At 33.5% G+C, this 27148-nt stretch overlaps 1 protein-coding gene and 1 long non-coding RNA gene across 13 annotated transcripts in view; one reads left to right on the plus strand and one right to left on the minus strand.

The window, feature by feature from the left end:
• LOC101892137 (amyloid-beta-like protein) overlaps nt 1-23437 on the minus strand; it is a 331812-nt gene extending 308375 nt beyond the window's left edge. For 8 of the 12 annotated variants that reach the window (XM_020039924.2, XM_020039926.2, XM_020039919.2 and 5 more), the window contains exon 1: nt 22504-23436. In XM_020039924.2, the coding sequence (XP_019895483.1) occupies nt 22504-22569 (66 nt within the window). In that variant the 5' untranslated portion in view covers nt 22570-23436. Of the gene's footprint in view, nt 1-22503 lie in introns of all 12 variants that reach the window. The other 4 variants (XM_011297894.3, XM_020039923.2, XM_020039921.2 and 1 more) reach the window with 3 other exon arrangements.
• On the plus strand, nt 16870-17238 carry LOC131800837 (uncharacterized). Its single transcript, XR_009341604.1, has 2 exons — nt 16870-17102; nt 17162-17238. It is a non-coding gene; the product is annotated as an uncharacterized LOC131800837 (long non-coding RNA).
• Nucleotides 23438-27148: the final 3711 nt, after the last annotated feature.

Consider the following 27148-nt stretch of genomic DNA (forward strand, 5'->3'; position numbering starts at 1 on the left):
TTATTCACCTTTTTTTCAAGTTTCGTATTTTATTTTTTTTTTTATGGCCTATGGCAATATTTGCCTATGTCCCCGTCTTCTTACAGACACCAACATAACAGCGACTTTCTATATTCGGTATTTTTAAGATTTTTAGAATATAGTTTTTAACGAATTTTATTTTTTGAAAATGTCTAAATTCGTTCCAAATGTTGGAGGGTATTTAAAGTTCAACCCGGTCGAACTTACTGCTTTTTAACTTGTTATTTATATCACTAGGAAATGTCGACTTCGATATTCATAACCTAGAGTCGATTAAACAATTAATCGAATGTCGGCTTTTGTATCCCTATCCACTTTAACATCCCTCCAAAATATTGTAAACCTGCAGATTCTCTTTTAGGGGCTATACTTGAAAGGGGACACATATCGATAAATAACCGTTTGAAGATATTTTGTCTAACAATTTAAAAGAAATCTGTGGGAATGCGGCGGTTTTTGTCTACTAGTTATGAAACATTTTTAACACATTTGCTCTGTTCCAGAACCTGCAAGAATCTACAAGTTTAGTCAAATATTAAAGATTTCCCACTCCAAAATTGGAATTTGAGGCGAAAATTAAAATATTGGTGTTCAAAACCACACGTTTTCGAAAATGTTTGGAGATGCTGCTTGCAATTGTAAAAGAAGAAGAATGAAATAAAAAAGTATGAAGGACTTTTTTAATTTTTTAAATATTCCTTTTTTAGATGAGCAGATTTAACATCAACTTTAAGCGGGACCCAGTATTGTGACTATATATAACCTTATGCCACAGAATCCTTGAATAATATTTTCGGAAGAATCAACGAAATTTGACCCGAAAGTCTTCGAAAAAAATTTTTTTTTTTTTATTTTCTCATATCTTGACCAAAATTTTTCAAAAAAAAAAAAAAAAAAAAAAAAATGGTGATATTTAAAGTATGGAACAGCACTGATAGTTCATAACCTATATTAGAATCCAATTTTGTTTAAATATTGGACTTTTTTTGGTCTTTTGGTAGGAATATTGAAATGCGCAAAGTTAAAAAAAACTCATTTGTGGGAAAGGTACCAGAAGGATTGCACTTTCACCATTCGACAAATTATACCGATTTTTGAAGAAATCTGGGATTTTTCAGTATTTCGTTTAGAGTTTTTTGACTATTCAAAAATGTTGCACTTTGAGAGGATGTAACTAAGCACTAAACTTACTTATACCTAACGAAGTCCCATTTTCTGTTTTATAGGATTTTTTTAAATAACTCGTTCGACAGGGAGGCACTAGACTGACTAATCTGAATCCGGATAGTTTTTTAGACAGTTCGTCCATTTCTTTTAAACTATTTATGGTTCAAAACATAAAATTGTGACAATTTTTCTTTGACAACAAAATAACATGGAATAGGTCTAGGAATAGCACCTGGCAGAATATGATAGTTTTTATATCCCTTGATGAAAATCTGACCTTCTGGAAACATGGCGACCATTCGAATCACTGCACCACCTTAGATCAATACCTTAAATACAGCTTCAGCTATGTTTGCCTTATCAAACTGACACTGCCTTCCATAGGGTAAACAGGGACAATTCTCCAAGGAGAAAACGAGACAAAAACTGAACATTGATTGCAGTCCACAAAACAAAAATTCAACACAAACATAGTTCTCAAATGAATGTTTGGATTAATGACTGACTGACTGAATGAATGAATGAATGACCGAATGCATAACTGACTGAGCGAATGAATGAAGAATGTAGAACTCAATACGAGAGACTACACTCATAGTCGTTTCAAATAACGCTTAGTAATCTATGAAAGAGGGTCGAGAGTTCAACTGAAGAACAGGCGGGTCAGTCTGCTTGAATAGAACATTTGAGAGAAACAAAAACAACAACAACAAAAAACCCAACCAAACAGCATTGAAACACATACAGAGCTTGTATTCTATGGCTTAAATAAACCCATTGATTGGGGAGTAAACAAATTTCAAAAAAAAAAAAAAAAAACACACACACAAACATATCTACATAACTGGCAGAAAAAATTAATGAAATGGGGGGTTTATTCGTGGGGACGAAGGGATTCATAGGGGAAAGGAAGCATGAATTTCATTCTAATAAAGAAAACTTAAAATTTTAAATTTCGGCATTAATGTGTATTTTACTTGTGGTGGAGGGAGGTTTTATTTAGGGATACAGAGTCGATTTTAGATTTATGGCAATTTTAGTTTGAAAAGTCGAAATCGACTTTAGTTTGGGGTGAATGTCACAAAATTTACTATTCTTAATCGATTTTACGTTTGCAGATCATGGGCTTCAAGTTGATTTCCAATTTCGACTTTCCAAACAAAGTCGCTTTCATTTGATTTCAACAGAGAGACTTATGACTTATGAGACTTATGCTAATCATGAATATATTGACTTCATGGGAGAATTCCGAAGCAGTTGGCCAAAATTGACCAATTCGTATCTGACCTAATACACGTGCCAAGTTTGGATGATATCGACTACTTCCTATACTTTATATCAGATATGTGCAAATTTTTGGAAAATGTGGAAATATGCGTGAAGTAACAGATATATATAAGTATTCCATTTTCATGCTTCATCAACACAAATAAAAATATTGGTATATTTGAAGGATATCGAACATTTATATCCAATTTTATGCGAAATCATAAGTTTCGATAAATTACATATTCATATCAGATTTTTGTTTAAGAAAAATATTTAGATATAGCAAAATGCACTAAATTACTGACTTTTTTCGCAAGTTATGGCAGATATAAGTATTGGAAATTGTGACCCTTTGTGGGTGAAGTAACAGAAGGGGTTGGGAGATATATATTACCTTAGCAAAAATATTTAGAGGTTTGAAATCTGAGGAGAGTTGGATTCTTATTTCGTTTTCTTTGAGCGTTTTATTATGAACCCTATGTGGGAGAGGTACCAGAAGAAATGGTTCGAACTGCACTATCTTTATAAAAGGTCTTGTGTTGATGAAAATATTGAGATGTACCAAGTCTGAGCGGGATTGAATATTAATTTCGCGTATTATGAGCTTTATGGATATTCAAAATTTTAATTTTTGTGTAGGAGGAACTAGAAGGAGAGGACCGATATATCCCATTTTCACACTAGACCTTGGGTTAATAAAAACATTGTGATGAGTGTAATTCGAAGAGAACCGGATGCATATTTATGATCGTTTTGGTTATTTAAAACTTTTACCCTTCCTGCGGGAGGACCAGAAGGAATTATCCGATCATAATCATCTTTATAACTTTTCTTGTGTTAATGGAAATATTGAGATGTGCCAAGTCTGAATGGAATCGGGTTATAATTTCGTATTTTTATACCCTCCACCATAGTATGAAGGGTATATTAAATTTGTCATTGCGTTTGTAACACCTCGAAATATACATTTTAGACCCCACAAAGTATATATATTCTTGATCAGCATAAAATTCTATGTCGATTTATCAATGTCCGTCCGTCTATCCGTCTGTGGAAATCACTAGCTTCCGAACGAAATGAAGTAGGTTGATAAAATTTTACTCAAATGTGTATTATGTCTGCAGGACTTTTGGTATTGAAAATGGGCCATGTAAGTCCACGTCTTCATATAGCACCCATATAACGGCACCTCCCGATATGCGTTATTTTGATGATTTTAGCGAAATTATTTACCGGAATTGTTTCAATTTTGGTATTTGAAGTTCGTAATGGATACCACATCTAAAGACAGAAAATGAGCCATGTAGGTCCACGTCTTCGTATAGCCCCCATATAACGGTAACTCACGATATTGGGTATTCTGATGATTTTAGAGACATTATTTACCGGAACTATTCCAAATTTTATATTTGAAGTTCGTAATGAATACTACAGCCTATGACAGAAAATAGTCTGTGCATGTCCACGTCTTCATTTTGCCCCCATTAAATTGTACCTCCCGATATTCGGTATTTTGATGATTTGGTGTTTTGTGAAGACAATCGGACACTTATATCACATTTTGTAAGAGTTATAACTGTTTAACATTTTTATTTTTTAATTTCGACATTTTTTGTGGGAGGTAGGTGGAGGTGGAAGGAGTGGAACAATATTGTCCATCTCAGGACACGATCTATGTTTTATAATAATATTACGATGTACCAAGTTTAGACCAAATCAGATGCTTCCTTCGCACAAATCCGACGGACGGACATCGCTAGATCGACTCCAAATGTCCGAAACGGATTTTGTCCAAAGAGACCAAGGGTCTAAAAACCGTTATTTCGACTAGGCACGTTTTGAGCATATCAAATGATGGCTAAAGAGGGTAGCCATATTGCTAAGGTATAAACACAGAATTATTTTATTGGAAAATGTTAACCCTCAAGTTAACAAAGTAGTATTTTTGGTCCTTTTTTGAAAGTAAGGTTAAAAACTCTCTTGAAACGGTGCCGGTACAACTATACTATAGTCCTAGAATGTTAGGGTTAAAGACATACTTTATGTGAGCTTGTGCAAAAATCTCCCAAAATGGCGCCAAAAACGAAATTATTCCTCATCAAATTTCAATATAAGGCATCGTAAAAAATAAATTTCTATTTTCATTATATATAAGAAAATATTTGTATCAATGGCCACAAAAGAAAATAAATAACATAAAAAAGCAACTAAGTTCGGGCGGGGCGATATTTCAATACCCTCCACCATTTGAAAATTGCCAAAAAAAAAAATCCGAAAACTACCACTTAATTGAAAGCTGTTATATGGGGACAATACGGAGACGTGGACCTGCATACGGAATTGTTTTCCCTAGGTTGTAGTATCCATTAAGATCTTCCAATACGAATTTGAAAAGATTGTGGTGAATAATGTTGCTGAAATCATCAAAATAACGCATATCGGGTGGTACTGTCATATGGGGGCTATACGAAGACATGGACTTGCATACGAAATTTTTTGCAATAGGTTATAGTACGAAATTTGAAACGCTTCCGGTGAATAATATTGCTGAAATCATCAAAATACCGACTATCGGGAGGTACCGTATATGGGGGCTATACGAAGACGTGAATCGACATGATCCATTTACGAACTTAACCTGGCTACTGGTAAACTATGGATGTATTCAAAATTCTAGCCTTCTGTCACAATTCGTAGAAAGATAGCGTGATTACAACAGACAGACAGACGGACGGACGGACGGACGGACAGACAGGCGGACATCGTGTTACAATTTTACTCTGATCCGAAATATATATACTTTGTAGGGTCTATTATAGATATTTCGAGGAGTTACAATCGGAATGACAAAGCTAATATACCCTCCATAGAAAGGTGAAGGGTATAAGAAAAACGAAAAATATATGTTTTAAATTTCCTCGGTTTTTTTTTATTTGACGCCGGAAAGTAACATAAGATTCCGTTCTAGGCAGAAGGTGCCAAGAGAAAAAATATTCTATACAAAATTTTACAATTAATCTCAGAATAAACCATGTTTCTACGTACAATAGTTTTTGAGAAAAAAAAAACATTCGAAATTTATGCAAAACAAGTGAATATTATGTTTTTACTTAAAAAAAAAGGTATTAATTTACGACGTTTTCAATCCTAGTCAAAACCTTTCTTTACACTTCATTTTTTGGAAAATGTGTCAAAGGAAGAATTTTTCTAGACCAAATTTCCTTGTCAGTCTCTGAACAAAAGAAATGTGTATAATTGATATTTACCATTAAAAAAATAACATCAATTTTAATTAATAAAAAACATTATTATTTCTAAACTCTTTTGGCATTTTTTTCAATTTACTTAATTTTTTTTTATAATTTCGTAGCATAATAAGACCTTAAAATATCAAATTCAAATCAAATCATTAATTTTCTAAATCGAATAATTTAAATAAATTGTGGATAAAATACATTTCAACACCACTTAAAAATTCCCTTCCAGTTAACTCCCTTTTAAGAAAGCCACACAAATGTATGTAATAAAATGTTCATTGTTGGCCCAGGCCCCTTTCCCATCCGACTACGTCGGTGTTGTCAACACCCTTTTATTCTCATTTTTCACTGCATCCCCCAACTATCCCAAAAACAAAACTGTCACATTTCTTTAAGCAAACATTTTCCTTCCAATAAAAATATATATCGAAAACTGTAAGCAATGTCCTGTATGTTTTTCTGCATCAATGAATAATCGAAACATGATCTTCCAAAGGATACAAAACCAGCAACAACAAAAACAAATCAAATCTGCAATAAACCATAGACAAGTTATTTGAGTTTTGTTTGTTTTCATATTTCTTTTTTGTTAATAGAAATTGATGACTTTTTTGTTGTCTGTGGGAAGAAATATTGTTTCCAGCAACAAAATATGCTGGCATCCATCGCAGAAAACCAGGGGGAGTGGGGGTCAAAAGAGCAAGGATCTGGTTACTTTATTTTTTTTTCGAAATAACTTATGAATAAATTTTGCCACATAACATATACACACACACACAAACAATAATACGATTTTCTTTTTTGAATAGAAATTGCCATCAATACATCATCTCGAATGAAAACATAGACAATTTAAATAAAGATAGACATTTTTCTTGGAAAAAAAAACAGAAAACTTCGAAATATTTACAAGTTTTGTAAGCCAACACACATTACGGGGCAAATTAAAAAGATTGCAAGAATTCCATTTGATATTCATGTAAATAGATAGATTTTCAAGCTAATTTGAAACCATAAACCTAAGAGACAAGTGAAAAGTTCAAAAGAATGTCAGGAACCGACTTGACAAACATACGAGTCACAAAGGAGCAAAATTTTTATAGGGACTATAAATTACTAAAGTACAGCAGAGATATTCATTCACTGAGGATAGTTAATGGAGAGCACAATTTCTACTTTTAAACTTTTCGATTGTTGCTTTCAGCAAAAACGTCGCCGCTGTGGCCTATCGATTTCGTTTAAACTTCCAAATCATTGATATTCGACTTTTTCCGTTCTAAGGCCATGTTGGTCCCATTTTTTTTAACGGATTTTTTTTTTTAATTGTCAAATTCGTTCCAAAAGGTGGAGGGTAATCAAAGTTCGGCCCGGCTGAACTTACAAGTTTTTTACTTGATCCAATTTTACTTTTCGTCTATTTAGATTTGAAATTTTCTAAATTTTGCCAATAGATGATGTAACGATTTTTTATTTTTGGTGAATATTGTGAGGAGATCAGAAAAATGTTTGACCGGTAAATCAACAATCAATAATCTTCTCGCACCATAGCTCGTTGCAGTGATACTGGTAGCGTAGCCCGACGTAAAGGAAGTGGACGGGAGAAAACAGCAACATCAGCAGAAATGATTCAAAAAGTAAAGAAGCGACTTGATCGAAACCCGTGTCGCAGTGGCTGAAAAATGACTCGTGAGCTGAACATATCGCAATATTCCATTCGGCAAATATTGAAAAATGAGCTCGGGGTAAAGCCATTGAAATTCCAAAAAGTGCAAGAACTTACACCGCAACAGAAAGAAAAAAGTCTCAAAAGAGTTAAAACGTTGCTTTGCTTGGCCGAAAGTGGTGAACTGCCGAATTTAGTGTTCTCCGATGAGAAAACATTCGTTGTCCAGCAGTTTGTAAACAAACAAAATGATCGTGTTTACTTGCCAAAGAGGTCAGCTGAAAATGTGCACCTTCGGTTGGCCACCGGAACTCAAGCGCTGCCATAGTGATGATGTGGGCCGCCATAACAGCCGATGGTCGCTCTCCGCTCGTATTAATCAACCGTGACATTAGAGTATATGCCGAATATTATCGCAAAAATATTCTGGAGCGTATATTAAAGCCTTGGGCACGCAAACCTTTTGGCCGCAGACCTTGGACATTCCAATAGGACTCAGCACCATCACACTCACGCGCCACCCAAGAATGGTTACAAAATCAGGTTCCTCGCTTTATTTCCAGCGCACAATGTCCACCAAAATCTACGGATACCAAGCCGTTGGTCTATTGTGTCTGGAGTATTTTGGAAAGCAAGGCTGGCACTAAGATATACCAAAGTGACGATAACCTCAAGCAAGCGCTTCGCCGGGAATGGGCCAAAATGCCGCAGAGCAACATTCGGCCAGCGTGTGACGGTTTCATTGGCCGTTAAAGGCCATAATTCGTGCCAAAGGTGACCAATTCGAACAGATCTAAACTTATTCTAAAATTTGATGCTATTTCCGACCTTTTTTGCTTTCATTCAATAACATTTAAAAAAAAAATTCAAAATTATGGCCCTTTCCTTTGTTGCAGTTTTTTTATCTCACCCTGTATATTCTTGATCAGCTTAAAATTCTAAGACAATGAAGTCCTGTGCGTCCGTCCCTCTGTTATAATCATGTTAGAGTCAAAACGAATTAAGATATGAAGCTAAAATATTGCATAGATCAGTCTTTTGTCAAGACAGGCAAGTTTGAAGATGGGCGCTTTATGACGGTACTCCCGATATCCAACTACAATCATCAAAATATCGAATATCGGGAGTTCAATGGAATTGTCTGAAAATTCCCACAAGGAGTTCTTGTTTAGTACTTAACCCCCTGGAGAATTATTTGCGTAAGTCTACGATATCCAACCCATATATATACTAAAGCACCCCCCCCCCTCCCTGGAATATTCGGTATTTTGATTATTTAGGGACATAATTCACCGGAGTTGTTTAAAATTTCGTATTTAAAGTTCGTAAGGAGAAAAACAGTCTATGGCAGAAAATGGTCTAAGCAGGTCCAGGTCATCGTATAGGCCACATATATCGGTACCTCCCTATGTTCGCTATTTTGACGATTTTAGGTACAATATTCACCGAAATTGTTTGAAATTTCGTATTTAATGATTCTAATAGGTCTACAGACTGTGACATGATATGCAGGTACAGGTATTCGTATTGTCCCCATATAACGGTACCTCCCTATAATATTTTGATGATTTTAGCGAATTGTTTCATATTTCGTATTTAAAGTTCCTAATGGGTACTACAGCCTGTGACATGCAATTGTCTGTGCAGGTCCACACCTTCGTATTGACACCAATTTAATCGCGACTTCCTATATTCGGTATTTTTAAAATTTTAACTGAATTTTTAACGGATCTTATTATTTTGAATATTTCCAAATTCGTTCCAAATGGGATAAAAGTCAGATTTTTTTACATTCTTACCCAGAACCGAAAGATCTAAAAAACTGCACATGTTAAAGAATAGCTTAGCTGAAATCCCAGAATTTAAAACAACCAAACGAGGTATGATCCTGGACCGTTGTAAGAAATCTTACAAAGTATCATCCGTGCTACAAGGCTCGATTCTCAATTTATCTAAAGTACATAAGTTACAATTAATTTTAAAAATTGAAGAAACGCTCTGTCCTACTTGATCCTCTGTTAAATTTTCCAATATTAATAACATCTTAATCCAACCTATTTTTTCCAACGCCCTACTCTTACTTTCATTTCCTTAAACGCTGGCATGGCATGAAATTACATATGAGAATAACAAAAACAACAACAACAACAACAAACAACCTCATTTAAATTTCCTTTAACTCCATTTGATCCCTAAGGCAAATTCTTGGTCTATTAATTATGTATGCATGCATTATCTGTACTGGGCCATCCCAGGACGAGCCGGGACGGGCTGAAATGAGCTGGGTTTTCATTCTGGAATATTTCCTCCTTTTCATGTTTTTTTTTTTTTTTTCAAAAACAATAACACTGACACAATAGGCCAAGAACAAATGAAGGCATGAATACAAAGACGCAGAAGAAGAAGAACAATAATATAGACTAGTTACATCTTCCCTGGCCTGGCTCTCTGACCCTCGCTTTCCCTATCGTCTACTCTACGGCTTTGTAACCACATGCAAAAGCTTTTTGAACATTTATAAGACTTTCTCACACAAGTATTTGTTTTTTTTTTCTGGTTCTTCGGTCTTATATTAATGTGTCATACGCAGTAGAAGAAGGATAAAACATCACAGGAATTGCAGAAGCTCCTAAAAGAGCCTTATTTGAGCGAGAAAGAAAAAAAAGAAACTTGTCTGTTGCCACTTCTCGGTTTGCTTTCATCAGCTCAGCCTTACTTATCATCAACTCATCTCTGGTGTTGCCATAATAATTTGGCCTTCTTTTTGTTGTTGTTGCCGGATTTTTTGTGTAATTCTATGTCTGTGCCCGGCATTTTAGATGAGTGGCTGGCTGGCTGGCTCGTTCGGTGAGTGTTTTGGCTAATTCCCAGTTTGCTTAAAGGGGTTTCTTTTATTATTTTTCTCTTATTATCCATGTGGCCCATCTCACGACCGCCCGCTACCGCTCCCCTGGCCACGGGAGACAAGTAAATGCGTGTGTGTGAAATTTCTGTAAGGACTTCATAAAGATATCCTAAGATATTCCTTTCAATTACTTAAATGTGTGTGTGTGTGTGAAATGTCTGCTTGATTGTGTGTACATCAATATGCGTGTGAGAATGTGTTTGTGTGAAAATGCTTTTAACCCCCCCTCCCCCACACATGTATTTAAATATCAGATTTTCAGTTTTTTTTTCGTTTTTCCAAAAATGTAATGAAATCAAATCTTCTAATAATTTGTTGTTTTCTTTGTTGGCTTATTTTACATCTCCAGCTGCCTTGCCTGAACATCAAGAACATGCTATACCCTGCGGCTTGGATTTGTTTATTTTTTATTTAATGGTAATTTTCAAGCAATTTTGGTTTCTTTTGACACATCCCCACATCCCCACACACACACACATGTGGTTTTGTGTAAAAACTTAATTTATCCTTGCCCAAGGCTAAATGTACAGTTTTATTTTCTTAATTGTCGGATTACTTGCGAATTATGTTTCCTATCGATGGAGAAGTTTGTTTGAGGCCATCCCAAAAATTTACGATACATACCTATGAATACCCAATTTCAATTGGGTATTCATAGGTATGTATGTGGCTGTTTTTGGACCAGAACTCGTATATGAAACAACAATATGGGGAAATATAAGTATGTTTGGATTAGGAATTATTGCTACTTCATATTTTTTTATTGTCCAGCACGTTGTTGTGTGCTTGGCCGGATCATTGAATGGATTCGTAATTGGACTTATTTAGAGAAAAACTTAAACAAATTGTGAAATGAGATTTCAATTAGATACATTTTGATTGGTCAGGGTCTTATGGACTTGAGAAAGTGTTTTTTTTTTTTTTTTTAATTGACTGAGACTCGAACTTTTTATTTATGCTTGGTAAATCATAAGATGCACAAAACGTTAGTCATATGTAAAGCTACTTTTAAAACATTTATGCTATTTTATTAATAATTATTAATGTTTATAAGTGCGGTTGTAAGATTTTGAAGATTTTCCAAAAGAATTTTAGTATTTAATTCTTTGGTTCCTCTTCTATTGAGATTTACGATCTCGTCGTAAAAAAAATTTTGTCATAGAAGATATTTATAAAATAACTTCTGGGGAGAATATCCCAGACAAAAAATAAGGGAACTGATGAGAATTGGCGGCTCTTTCCGAAACCTAGATATTCCCTGCCTTACCCCTGGTAAACGTTACCATCGTTCTCCACTAATAAACAAACGTTGTTTTTATAAAAAGAACAATAAAGGGATTAAGCTTGACCATTTTGCAACAACGTTCTATAACATACTTTTAGGCGTTCCAAACAATTTTTATACCCTCCACCATAGTATGGAGGGTATATTAAGTTTGTCATTCCGAAATATACCTTTTTGACACCATAAAGTATATATATTCGCATAAAATATAGCATAAAATTCTATTCGAATTAGCGATGTCCATCTGTCTGTCCTTCTATACGTCTGTCCGTCCGTGGAAATTACTCTAGCTTCCGAACGAAATGAAGTAGTTTGATAAAATTTTGCTCAAGTGTATATTATGTCTGCTGTACCTTTGGTCTTGAAAATGGGCCATATATGCCCACGTTTTGTTAAAGGCCCCATATAACAGTACCTCCCAAAATTCGGTATTTTGATGATTTTAGCGACATTATTCACCGGAATTGTTTCAAATTTGGTATTTGAAGTTCGTAATGGACACTACAACCTATGACAGAAAATTGTCTGTGCAGGTCCACGTTTTGGTATAACCCCCATATATTATTACCTTCTTATATTCGGAATTTTTATGATTTTAGCTACATTATTCACCAATTTTTTTCAAGTTTCGCATTTAATTATTTTAATGGCTTGTGGCAAAAGTTGCCTATGCAGGTCCACGTCGTCGTATAGACCCTAATATAACGGCTTTATTCGGTATTTTTTTTTTTTTTTTTTTTTCATTTTAAAATAATTTTTAACCGATTTTATTTTTTGGAAAGTTTCCAAATTCTTTTCAAATGGTGGGGGGTATTCACAATTACTTGTTTATCTTGAAGGAAACGCTTTATATAGTCCAGTAAATGTAAATTGAGAAATGTTAATAAAATCACTTTACATACAAATCTAACACGATGTGGAAACTGGCCTTAATTGCATATTTATATTTAAATTTTTTATGGCATACTTTTAAGCGTTCCTATAAATTTTCGACCTTATAAAAATGTTATACTGATAGGAGATTTTAATCTATTAGCTTTCTTCCAACACTGGTTTAAACACATCAACCACGTATCGTGTTTGGTTTCACTGTCAAATTTTACCATTTTGGTCTATAATTGAATCCCAAATAGATATGTAAAGCGTTCAATGCTGTTTAATGTACGATATAGTGACCATAATACGGAACAACAAGATATTCAGCGTTTTTAGAGTTTTAAAGTTCGACCGGCCGACCGGCTTGTTTGTCGAAACATTTTGAGAAACGCCTAAAAATAGACTTTTAAATATACCATGTAAATATAAAACAAGTTAAAAATCAGCAAGTTCGGACTGGCCGGTGTTTCAAAAACCCTCACAATTTGGAAGAAACTTGAAAAAGTTAAAAAATATTCCGTCGAAAAATATGGCTTAAATGAACACCGTTATATGGGGATAAATACGAAGACGTGGACCTGCATAAACAATTTTCAGTCATAGGTGAATAATGTCGCCAAAATCATCAAATTACCGAATATGGAGAGGTATTGTTATTGTAGGCTATACGAAAACGTGGGTTGTAGTACATTTTACGATCTTTAAATACGAAACTTTAAATAATTCGGGTCTATTATGTCTCTAAAATCTTAAAAAATACTAAATATTGGGTGTTACTCTGATATGCGGGCTATACGAAGACTTGGGCAGACATAGCTCATCTATGAACTTAAATTGCCTACTGGCAAAATACTAATTTATCTCTATTCGTTCGAAGTACAGCGTGATTAAAAAAGACTGACGGGTAAATCAACTTAGAATTTTACGCTGATCTTTTATATATATACCTTGTAAGGTCTAATATGAGTGTTTCGAAGGGTTAAAAACGGAATGACAGAATTAATATCCGAAATCACTATAAGATCCGGGATAAAATCTAATTTTGGAAATTGTCCAAGTTTCAGGCAGGCATCTGAGTGCATAAAATCTAAATCAACCAATAAAGTTTAATATAGGTTCACTATTCGGCAAAGTCCTTATATACCGGTATCTTTAGATAGGTATTTTGAAGGTTTTCAGACACTTTTCTTAATTCAATTAATATTCATTTGGGGTTTTCCTTTCTAAGCACATTAATTATTTGTTATAGCCTCAATTTTCAGATATTTTAAAGGTCTCGACATAACTTTAAAACAAAATGGTTGTAATTGTATCTATTCGTGGAAAATAATATCGACCCAGAAGATATTTTTTATAATGATTTGCATTTTTACATATAGCGGAAATGGAAGAGTTTAGGAGTTTTGAAAGCCCTCTTCGTCCGACCGAAGTGGCTGCAATTTCATATTTTGAAAGTTTAACGTCCTCGCAAAAATGTAGCTCAAGTTTTCGGCTTTGGCCAATAATACTGTACCACACAAAAAAATATAATTACGCGGATTATGAAAGTAGAAGAAGACGTGACTATAGGCGTTTTAAAAATTTACATAACAAACTGACCTAGATAGAGAGGACAAGTACCCCCCACTTCCACACTTTTAGAAATTTTCGGATAAATATCTCCCGGAATTCATGCATTTTAGGTATATATAGGGCAATGTTGTAAAGAAAAACACAAGGAATTTTAATCATCAACAAAAGGTTTTTCTTTGAATATTATTGTAAAAATATGGTTAATATCTATCCTTAAACGAGATAGTAACGAAGTCAAAATATTCTACAAATTTGTTTGCCATAAAACTCTAATATAGGTCCAAGAAATCATCAAAAGTCTAGATCAGTCTCTTTAAAAAAAAAGACACACTTTAGCCTTAAAGACGTACAATATGCGAGTTTACCATTTTAGAAGAGACACTAAAAACTCAAATATTCCTCATCAAATTTCACTAGAAGCCACCAAAGAAAGGAAATCTGTGTATTCATTGTATATCGAAAAAATATTGATTTTAAAGTTCAAAAAAAAAAAAAAACAACAGAAAATAGTTTCTTTTTTTAATACAATTTTTCTCGGACTATTTTCGTGTTGACACCTAAAAGTAAAAGTTTTAGACAAAATGTATTAAAAGAAGAAATATTCTACACAAAATTCTCAGAATAAATCATTTATCTAGGTTTAATAGTTTTTAAGAAAACAACGTTCGAAATTTTTATATTACATGTAATAATTAAAAAAATAAACACATATTTGTTTAAGTAAAAAAAAAAACACATTTAAGCTTTAGGCCATACAATATGCGACATTATGCAAAAATCTCCTACAAAGCACCATTTTACAAGAATGACGTTAGAGACAAAAATATTCCTCATCAAATTTCATTATAAACCAGGGCTAGGCAAAGAGTATCCCTTGGGATATCAGTGTGTTCACCAACACAATTGTAAAAAATAAATTGTTTTGAATTTTCTGTCAAATTGGTTTTGGGAGAATATTTAGTTTTATTCGAGCAGTCGATGGGGAAGGTGCTGTCGGATATTTTTATGAATACACCGTAAGAAATATTGGATCATATAAATATATCTTACTACATATTTGAAACAAATATTTCCGAAATTATAAAAATTACAACTATTAAGATTTATATACTTGATTGATTTATTTTTGACAGAATTAGTATAAAAAGGGAATTCATTTCATATTGACCGACAAATTAATTGTCCTTCTAAAGTAGTAGATATTTCCATATTCCCTGATTTCTATGAAATGTCATGTACAGTCATAATATTGTAGGAGCCAACACAGGATATGAGTTTTTGAGTAAAATCAGAGTAAAATTCTACGACTATTTGCATATATAGCCTGTGGAAATCGGTATTACTTAGATGGTTAGCATGTTATGTACGAAATTATTAAACACAAATAACATCAAAATTATAGGGTAAGTGCGCCTAAGTTCGGCATGTCCCAGTAGTCGGCAGTTTTGAAATTTAAACTTAAATAACTAGGAATAGAATTGACCATATAATGAAATAATTGAAAAAAACGTCAACAGTGTTCTCTGCTCTCTTTCTGTAAAAAAAATACAATGAGCTCCGATCATTTATTACGAGAGAATAACAGTTTTCGTCAATGAATGTCTTCGAACCACTACGAAAGTGCTTGTTTGTAAAGAAAAAAATAGTGGTGGCGTCAACTTAATAATCAATTTAATTACATTAAATTTAATACTTTTGGAATCAGAAAAATTTTATAACAGTAAATAACAGCCAAAGATCATTTTATAACTTAAAAACATACTAATCATGCATTTTTCTCTTATATTATTTAATGCCGACATTAGGAACAGAAAAAAAGAGATTTGCCAGTAGTCGGCAGGGGGTGCTGATTACTAGAAAAATATAATTTAACCAATTTCACCAAAACTTGGGAAAAGTATTAATAATCCAAAAACTAATGAAATAAAAAAAAATTGTTTTGAGTCAGCAGTTGCTTTTATTTGTGCTTTTTGACCAATTTCTGTAAATTAAGTAGGTTTTTTAAATTAGCTTTTTGACTTTTTAGATAGCGGTGGGATTTAAAAAAAAAGAAAAATGTTGGCTATCTAAAGGAAAAAGATAAATTCATAAATTCCAAATATAAGAATGGTACTTTTCTCTTTTTTTATTTATTTTAATTGAAAATCCGTACGTAATTGAAGGTAACCATACTATTCTTGATTTTCTACCTATTTTTGGTTTAGAATGATAATTAAATAAAATACTATTTAAAATCGAAATAAATTTCAAATTCTGGATTAAACTGTGAATTAGTAATATAGCAATTTTTTATACTATTTGAAATAAAAAAATATACAAAATATTTTTTTACTGAAATAAAATATGCCGACTACTGGCAAATAGACATGCCGAGCATTGAAAAATGGTGCCGACTACTGGCAAAAAACAACTATTTTAGTAAAATTACAAATTTTGACAATTTAATAAAAACAAATTAAATTTTTGTTTATTATTTCGAAAAGTAAACAAAATTTGGAATCTGAACAACTTTATTTTTCTGGAATTCAAAGATTTCACTCAGAATGTTAAAAGATTAAAAAATCGAAAATCCTAAAAGTGCCGACTACTGGTACACTTACCCTATAAAATTTCTGAAAATGTCAACTCATATATTTTTTAATTTTTAAATGAATCATAATTAAAATAATTCTGCAAATATATCTTCGAATTATCTGTCAAAATATTAATTTTTACCAGCGAAGTTGTTTGGAAAACTGAAAATTTAAAGATAACAAATTATTTCTCACTCTGTAAAAAGAGGGAAAAAAACACTTGAAATATTTTGTTATTTCAAAACACATACAATCACAAAAAATTTCTGAAGCTCCCCAACATACCAAAAATACAATACAGCTTGAGAATAATATTATAAAAATAGTTTATCATAAGAATTTTTCAACAATGCTTGAGAAACACTTTTTTGCACAAACTTTTCTCAAATCTGTCCTTTGTTGACAAATTTGTTTTGATTTTTTTTTTTGTGAAAATTGTCAACAAAAAATTATTTTGTTTGGTTAAAATCAAAATCACGCGAATTTAGGACCCATTTCCTGACGAAACTCTAAGGTAATGATGAATAATAAATCTGGGAATCTGTAGTATAAATTATTTCAATCTCATTTCAGAATGGAGGCGTCAAAAAGTTGCAGGAATTCAACAGAAGTGAAGAAAAAGTGGAGGAGATACAGAAGCTCAAATAAGGGGAAAGAAAGCATCTAGGTATCAAGGCAACAGGATGCAGTGACAGCTGGGATGGCAATCAATGAATGAAATGTGTAAAATAATTAAAAAATGAATAAATAAATATTTTTTACCATTGAAAAAATAAGCTTTATAAAATATTACTTTCGTAAGCTTATTCTGCAATTACAAGAATAAGCTTATGAATAAGGGTTCCTTTTCGATTATTCTATAATTGTTAAACAAACATTTCTCAATACATTCTCAAGATTTTCTCAAGCTTAAGGCTTATATTTGAAAGCTTATTAAAATATTATTCTCAAGTCAATTTGGTATGTTGGGTCTCTGCCTTGCTCTGTTATAAACCAACAAAGAAATAAAAACTTCATTGTATATGAAAAAAATATTGGCATTAATGTTCCCAAAAAAAAAAAACGAAAATAGTTCCTAATTTTTATAATAATTTTTTTTCTCAGACTTTTTTCGATTTGAAGCCTAAAAGTAATGTAAAATTTCATTTTAGGCAAAATGTGTCAAAGGAAGAAAAATTCTACACAAAATTTCATTATAAATATCAGAATAAAACATATATCTAGGTAAAATAGTTTTTAAGAAAATAATATTCGAAATTTATGTTCTTTTTTACTCTTAACTTAACATGTTTCCATTCTAAGTCAAAATCTCCCTCTAACCTTTATTTTTTGGTCACAGCATTAAAGGAAGAATTATTTTAGATCAAATTTCATTCTGAGTCTCTGAAGAAAAGAAATGTTTATATTTAATATGTACCCTAAAAATATCATAAATTTTTGTTTAAAAAAAACCTTGTTTATTTTTGAAAATTGTAGCACTTTTTTTCCCGTTTCGCAGCAAATCTCTTTATGATTTTTTTTTTTTTTTTTTTTTTTTTTTTGACCAAGCCTAAATAAGACCTTCATATTTTAGTGACCGTATAATAATGTAAATAATATATGGACCATATCGGCCCACTTTTGGGATAGCCCCCATGGAACAATAACTAACGTTTAAATGATGAGTATAAGTAAATTTTTGTCATAGATTTTGGCTCTCATTAAGATCTTCAAATACGAAATTTGAAACAATACCGTTTTATTTATTTTTAGCAGTCTTTCTCAATTCGCTCGAAATATAGTGTGATTACAACAGACCGACAGACATACAGACAGACGGACATAACTAAATCATCTTAAAATTTTGCGCTGATCCTAAATTTATATTCTTTACAGGGTCTATCAGGGTCTATCGAAGAGTTACAAACGGAAGGTATTGGCATATAGACCATTTAATGTAATCCCTTAATTTGAAGAGTTGTCAGGCTAGTTCCATTTGGGCATAGGTTTGGATAAATTAACGCCGTTTTTACTAGATTTTATGTAACAAGTGGCAAAACTTTTAATATCCTTCCTCTACAAAAAGTTTTCTAAGCTATGACAAACTTAATTTTTATGGAATTCATAAAAACTGACAAAACGGTGGCTTTAACTCAACGAAATGCCGTCGATGTTTTTTACTCTCTGAAAAAAAAACTATTGCTTCCCTGTGCTACATATATGTTCCCAGAAGAGTTGCTTTATTGTAACTTTTGCCGATGTGACATCCTGTTATTTCTACCATGATATCAAGGGAAAAATCGAAACATATTTACCAGGTCATCCGAAAAAGGCAGCTCTCTGTAAAGGGCCACTTTCAGAACATATGTAGACGTTTATATTGCAAATACATCCCCCCTATCAAGCCATGTCCGTCTGTCTGTTGTAATCACGTAATCAAATTTTGCACACATACATAGTTTACCAGTAGGCAGGTTAAGTTCGTAAATGGGTCATGTCGGTCCACGTTTTCATATAGCCCCCGGTACCTCCCGATATTCGGTATGTTCAGATTTTAGCGACATTATTTACAGGAAATATTTCAAAATTCATATTTGAAGTTCGAATTGGTTACTACAACATATGGAAAAAATTTCGTATGCAGGTCCACGTCTTCGTATAGTCCCTATATAACTGAACCTCCCGATATTCGGTATTTTGATAATTTCAGCAACATTATTCACCGAAATTATAACAAATTTCATATTTAAAGTTCATAAGGGATACTACAGCCTATGACAAAAAAATAATCGTATGTAAGTTCACGTTTTCTCATAATCCTCATATAACGGTATATCCCGATATTCAGTATTTTGATGATCTTAGCTACATTATTCACTGGAACTGTCTCAAATTTGGTATTTGAAGTTCGTAATGGGTACTACAGGCTAAGACAAAAAATTTCGTATGCAGGTCCACATCTTCGTATAGTCTCCATATAACAGTTTTCATTGAAGTGGTAGTTTCTGGAAGTTTTTTTTGAAATATTGAATGTTGAAAACAGTTTTAAATACAAAAACTGGAAAATAGGATTCAGGTTTGAATTCTTCTTCAATGAAATTTTGGAAGGGAAAATATTTCTTTATAACATTATTCATTTGACATTTATTTTCTCAATGAATGTTTTTATTTCACACTTTTATAGGACATGAATAGAACAGCAGTTCTGATGATTCAAAAAAAAATATTTTTGCAGTGAACCTATTCGAAAACAAGTAAGCAAGGGCTACAGTAGAGCGGGGCCGACCGTTGAATACCCTACAACACTACAATAAACGATACAGTTTATATAGGCGAGATACTCGAAAGAATTTCACAAGATATTTTGACAAATAATAAAAGAAAACCATCAGGTTTCTTTCTCTAATTTTCGAATAATAGCAACTTAAGCTAATTTGCTCATTTCCAATTTATTCTCGAACCCAAAGACCCATAATCTCTCAGAAGTGGCAAAAGATTAACATTTATTATTGGTTTTTGACTGAAACGCATCTATATGAGATACAGCCATTTGACTATATTCTTCAACTAAATCCGCGTTAACGAAATAGTCAGAAGTGCGTCTTTCCTATATTTGTGAATTCTCCAAGAAGTCACTGTAATGGACATTTTTGTATTTTGTCTACAAAAGTTGGCAAACTATTTCACACATTGAATATTTTTGGATGGCCATCCAAAACTGCTTGGCTTTTGCAATGTCCGGTAACAACCATTCAAATGTGCCTGAGGATCGGGCGATAATTACGACCTGCTGACAATTTTGCAGTTTTTTTGGTCCATTTCAACCCCTAAATATATGGCGATCATCTCCAAAAAGAGTAGGCATCTATTCTGACCCTCATCTTATCCCCATGCAAAATTTCGTAAGGATCGGGCCATAAATTCGATCTGTATATGATATCCTAACTACTTAGTTTTGTTAGCTGTAGAAATATTACCAAATGTTTAATTCAAAATGAAAATATGCCAAAAATATGACAAAATTGAAAAAATATGAGAAAATTTTACAAAATCAATATTTTCATCTTTAGAGAGATATTTTTATGCGATTTTTAAAGACGTTTTTTCTTTCCTGCCAAGAGGCCATTCTGAATTAATGAGAACTGTCGAAATCCGTTCAGCCGTTCTCGACATATAAGAAATATTTCAAGCATATCTTCTTTGATAGACATATATATCGCACATATTTTGCTATATATCCGATTTGTTGAATGTTAACATCAATGTAAAGATCAGAAGTAACCTTGTCATGGCTTTATGATTTCGCCTGGATTTAAAATATTCGCGGTTTGATGAAAAATTTTGAATTTTTTCAATACAAAAGATATGGTCTATTTTACCCGCTAAATATTATCCGATGACCACCCAAATTGGTAGGCTTCTTCCCCTCCCTAAACTCCAGCTACATGCGAGTTTAGCGACCTGTATAGCTTCTGCAAAATCCGACATTTTTTCAGTATTTGGTCCATTTCAACCCCTAAACATTTGGCGATCATCTCCAAAAGCAATAGGGTTCTATTCTGCTCCAAGCCCCACCTACATTCTAAATTTCGTGAAGATCGGACCATAATTGCGACCTGTAGAGTGATTACAAATTAACATGGACAGACGGACGGACGGACATACATAGCTAGATCGACTCAGCTCGGCGAGCTAGGAAGATCCATATATACTTTCCTATATGGGAAATCAATATTTCGAGGTGTTACATAAATTCTGGCCCAATCAAACTTATAATACCCCCAACACATAGTGTTGTAGGGTATAAATAGAAAATTCCTTAAGCAACAATTATAATTGACCTCAAGCTCAAACAATTGTGTTTATCAACAGTCAAAAAAGTCGAAAACCCAGAAAAATATTTATATCAAGTTATAATAATAAACTTATAATTCCAAATCTTTATTTTTAATTTTTTTTCTCTGTTCCAGGATCTGCAAGAATCTATCAGTTTAGCAATCTTTTTTTTTTTCGATGTCATAAAGAGAAAATCGATCATCGTAATAAAACCTTGCAGTTCTGGAACAGACCCTTTATTTGAAAATGTTCATAGCTTGTCAAATGTTTCGAAATGATTTTCTGGCAACATCGTTGGTTTAGGACACCCATACATATGAATATGTAAATATGTATAATTGGTTTCATTACAATAAAATGATGAAATCGATTATTGGCAGACAAATTGTCTGGTATAACCATAGTATATATTGCGTCTTTGTTATTGTTTTTTCCTATTGGCTCGAATACAATTATGAATCACGAGATGATGTAGAACCACATCTCTTACATCTGCAGTCTATATACTATAAAAATATATTGTAACGCAATTTCGATATAAATATATATATTCATTCGTTTTATTCCGTACCCTGTCTCAAATACACATACATACTTAAAAAGTAGAAATTTACAAAACAACAACAACTAATACAACTGTAGAATTTCAGACAGTTTTTCTTTCATGTCGTGTTCGTGTTCTTTAGCCAGCCAACCAGCCAGTCAGTCATTCAGTCAGCCACCACAAACGTAGTAGAGGAGAAAGAAAAGAAAACACACAAGGCAAGCTAAAGGACAGCTGAAATGGAAAAACGGCAATAAACTAGGAAAAACCGAGACCCACAACAACACCAAATGAAAAGGAGTCCGAAGAAAGGACGACAACTAGGTGGTGGTGGTGGTGAAACTCTCAAAACACCACTTACTCACACTCACACGCACTCATTTTATTTTCTCTCCTCTCCTCACCACTCTTCTCTACCCCCCTCTTCAGCCGCAAAGTCTAATCAGAAAAAATGAAAAACCGTTTTCCCAAATAAGAAAAAAAAACACATGAAATGAGTCACAGCACCCCGTTTTGGGCCAATGTTGTTTGTTGGTCCCCTCCATTTGACACTTACCTGTACCTGTGATGTCGCCGTTATGGCCATTAGGACCAATAGACCCCACGTCAATATCCTCGACATTTTTAGATCCAAATAGCTTAGGTTGCTGATTGTTGTTGAATAAATTTTCGGGACGAAATTCTCCTCAAGAACCAATTGAATTCAAATCAGGAGAATAGCTGTGCGTTTCGTTTCGTTTCTTCTTTTTTCTGTTTGTTTGCTTTCTTTCGCTTTGCACAATTTTCTCTAAAAAGAAAATATGACGTAAATGTTCTGTTCTCACTTGGGTTTAGGTTTTCACAAAAAATACAATTTCTTTTTCACTGATTTTGATATTTCTTTTCAAAAACGACGATTGATTTTCTTGCGTTTTTCAAATTAGAATGAATGGGTTTTTCTTTTCGTTTTATTGCTGGTGTGACACTCCCCGTTAGATTTTGGAAAATAAAACGGGCCAAAGGAAAACTTCACTTTACTTTCATGCAAGGAGCTGAACAAAAAATGTACGACGCCTGCTCCCCTCAAAATTCGTTGAGGTGATGATGGCGGCAATGGTGGTAGTGGTGATTACCGAGAAGTTTAGGGTGTCCTACACTTTTCCCCAGTGGAAAACGCAGGGAAATCTATTCACACAATTCTTTTTTGGTTAATTTTCTTCCAATTTGTTTTTGTTTTTTTTTTTAGTTTAAAATTATTTTCCTTTTTTGGTATTTCAATTTTGTTAGATTTTCTTATTCGCTGAGTTTCAATTTTTCTTTTGGAAAAAATTTAGTTTCACAAAAATCTCACACAAAGAAACACACAAAAATTTTTTATAGATTTTCCTTTTTTTTTTGCTTTTTTTGAAGAAAAAATATTTTTTCTTTACTTCAAGTCAAGTCAGCTCAACTCTCTCGGTGTGTATGCGCCTAGATGCGTCTACAAAATCCGATTGGTGTATGGAAAAATTTTGCACTCATCATTAACCTTTACGAGCCTTTCAGTGGCAGAGCAGCAGCAGGCAAACGCCAAGTCGAAAAGAGCAGAGAATGAAAGAAATCGAAAATATCTACTATACGCTGAGTCTGATGAGAATTTCGAAGTCCAATAATAAGTTCGAAAGCAGTGGGTATAGGGGTTGAAGGACATTGCGGAAATGTGCAACTGTGAAAAGATGTTGCCACTTACTTGAGTTTGGTGGAAAATATGGGGTAACTGTTATACGAGGGTAGCTTTTTCAAAAAAAACAATTTAAAACAAGTTAAAAACAATAAGTTCGGCCGGGTTGAACTTTGAATACTCTCCATCATTTGGAACGAATATTCAAAATATAAAATCCGTTAAAAAATTTGTTAAAATGTTAAAAATACCAAATATCTAGACGACGTGGACCTACATAGGCATTGTCTGTCATAAACCATTACCATATTCAAATTCGAAACTTGAAATAAACGGTGAATAATGTAGCTAAAATCCTCAAAATACCGTATATAGGAAGGTACCGTTATATCGACATCTCAAGTAATTTCGGTGAGTATTGTACCTAAAATCGTCAAAATCCCGAATATGGGGAGGTACTGACATATGGGGCCTCTACGAAGACCTGGACCTGCATAGACAATTTTCTGTCACAGACTGTAGTTCCCATTACGAACTCTGAATTCGTAATTTGAAACTTCTCCGGTGAATAATGACCCTAAAATCATCAAAATACCGAATATTGGGAGGTACCGTTATATGGGTGCTATACGAGGACGTGGACCTGCACAGACAATTTTCTGTCTTAGGCTGTAGTATCTATTTCGAACTTCAAATTCCAAATTTGAAAGAATTTCAGTGAGAAATGTTGCTAAAATCAACAAAGTACCGAATATCGGGAGGTTCCGTTATATGGGTGCTATACGAAGACGTGGACCTGCACAGACAATTTTCTGTCTCAGGCTATAGTATCCATTTCGAACATTAAATACCAAATTTGAAACAATTCCTGTGATTAATGTCGCTAAAATCATCAAAATACCGAATATTGGGTGGTACCGTTCTATAGGTGCTATACCAAAACGTGGACCTACATGGCCCATTTTCAATTTCAAAAGTCTGGCAGACATAATATACATTAGAGCAAAATTTTATTAATCTACTTCAATTTATTCGGAAGCTAGGGTGATTTCCACAGACGGACGGACATCGCTAAATCGACATAGAACTTTATCAGATATATATAATTTTATAATTTTTCATCTATGAATCTTACAGGAAAATTTAAACATTTTGGGAAATGATTTCTAGCTAATTTTAAATGAAACATTTTTCTAAAAAACTGCATATTTCGAAAAAAATATTACAAGACTTATCTTCATATGTAGTATTGTAAAGTAATGTATAGTGTATTATAGTATAGTACAGTATAGTTAGATTTTTGTTACCACTTTTTGGGATTTTCTTAAAAATTCCCAGAACATTCCCCAAATGGCAACTCTGAATTGAAAAATATATTTATATTCTAAATTCTGTAAATTAAATATAATAATACATTTAAGATCTCTTATTAGGAATTTTGTTTTTTTTTTTTTATTATTTTTACAATATTTCTATAATATTTTTTAAAATCCTCATTAATGCAACCCTGCTAATTAGTTAACTATACTACCATTCTTGTGCTTTTTTCTTTCTCCTAATTTCATTTACATTACCTCCTTTTTTGCCTGTAATTCTCGAATCTTCTCTCTATTTGTTATTCCCACAAAAAAAAACAACAAAGAGAGCTCAAGTCAATTTTTTCGATTTTTGGGGGGCAGTAAGGGAATACCAACATGAAATAACCATGTCCATTGGCCTCCTTCGTATACAAAAACACTTGTTATTGTCTTTCTCACCACAAAGCAGTGAGTGTATGTGTGCGTGCATGCGTTTCTCACCCATGTGGCTCTCATCCAAATTCAATTTCTGTTAGCCATGATGTACATGATGCTCTCACATGACACATTGTGTTCTCTTTTTCGGTGTAACTGTTCGAAAATTGGTTTCATGCGAAACAACCCCTTATGTGTCGTCGATTCATGATTTTATTAACGGACCGGCGCAGTTTTTTTTTTTCGTCTGTTTCTTTTGATGCCTTCTTATATCGATGGTCAAGCATTCGGCATATAACATTCACCACTTCTCATTCATCCCCAACAAAAATGCAAAAAAGAACACGAATAGTGTTACAATGCAAGTAGAAGAAAGAGAAATGGAAGAGATAACAATATAGTCATTAAAACAAAAAAAATTGCTAAAATATATCTAAACATTTAAAAAAAATTGCAATGGAAACTGAAGCCATATTCAATTATTTGTTGATCCGCTAATGAATGTTTTTTTGCGAAATCCTCCTTGTAACCTCCTAGTAAACTGTAATGGCACTCCGAATCTTTCTAGTGAAAAATTTCGTCATATAACAGTTTGTTTCCATTCGAACAGTATCAAACTAGAGGATGAAGAGTGTTGTTGTATGGGGTCGTGACTTGGCTAGTCCACTATGTTAGAAAAGTGTTTGGTTCTAACCAAAAACATATAAAGATGTTTTATTGTTACGTTGAATCGATAGATGGCGCTGGTAGTAGAAATACATGATATGTACCATATCATGACCTAGCACTATGTTACAATTTAACAGAGCTCGCAATTTTATATTGTTTTTGCCGATTTTTATAACCTCCACCATACATACAAGGTGAGATGAAAAAACTGCAATAAACTTCAGACTGCTGTCATTTCTGAGCCATTCGTCCGACAGTCTCATTATATTGTTTACAAGCGTACAAAACATTTTGGTGAGAATTTTCCAGAAAAAAAGTTATTCGCGATGGAATTCGAGCGTGATAGTGTGATTTCTTTATTTTTTTCAGATTAGAGAGTTCTCAAAACATATACGGGCAGTGACCACCAATGCATAGCATACAATTTCAAGACGAACACTGTATAATGCAGTACTCACACACACAATAATGCAGTGCTGAGGAGACTAAGTACACGTATATGGAACGTGAATAAATTAAGTCAAGCTACGCTTCTATCGGAAATTGATCGAAGGCCGAAAGCAGCTCCAGCAATAGCAAAGCAGCGTTTTTAACAAATGTCATGCCAAAAATAACACCGGACATTTTGAGAAAAAATGCTGTCTACCGGTGGAATTAAGATATTACTAACGCCTCAAAAACAGAAGGCGGTACACAAGCAAGAGCTAGAAGGCGAAACGATGCTGAACCTGAGAGGATCCCGTACAAAGAAGCAAAATAGGAGCTCCAAGAAAAAATCTACGAAAGCAAAAGGCGAATGTGGGCAGCGCTACGAAAGGACATAAACACGAAGCCATGGGGTACGGGATATAAAATTGTCATGGGTAAACTAAGCCCCAAGAACCCAACACCACCGATGGACTTAAACAAGGTAACTCGTATTGTTAACGCTCTCTTCTCCACAGCGAGGGAGATTTCCTGAAATCTGGAAGACAGAGAGGCTTGTTCTTATAGGCAAAGAGAAAGGAGGTCCGACCTCGATGTATGTTCGATTCAGCGGGTAAACTACTAGAAAGGCTTATCAAACCGAGATTGGAAAAGACCATTGAGGAAAAAGGAGGGCTATCAAGCAGACAGCATGGTTTCAGGTCTGGTGTGCGAGGTCATCCACGCCTTCGAAG

Source organism: Musca domestica, unplaced genomic scaffold, assembly GCF_030504385.1.
Source record: "Musca domestica strain aabys unplaced genomic scaffold, Musca_domestica.polishedcontigs.V.1.1 13, whole genome shotgun sequence".
In the NCBI taxonomy this organism is placed as follows: Eukaryota; Metazoa; Arthropoda; class Insecta; order Diptera; family Muscidae; genus Musca; species Musca domestica.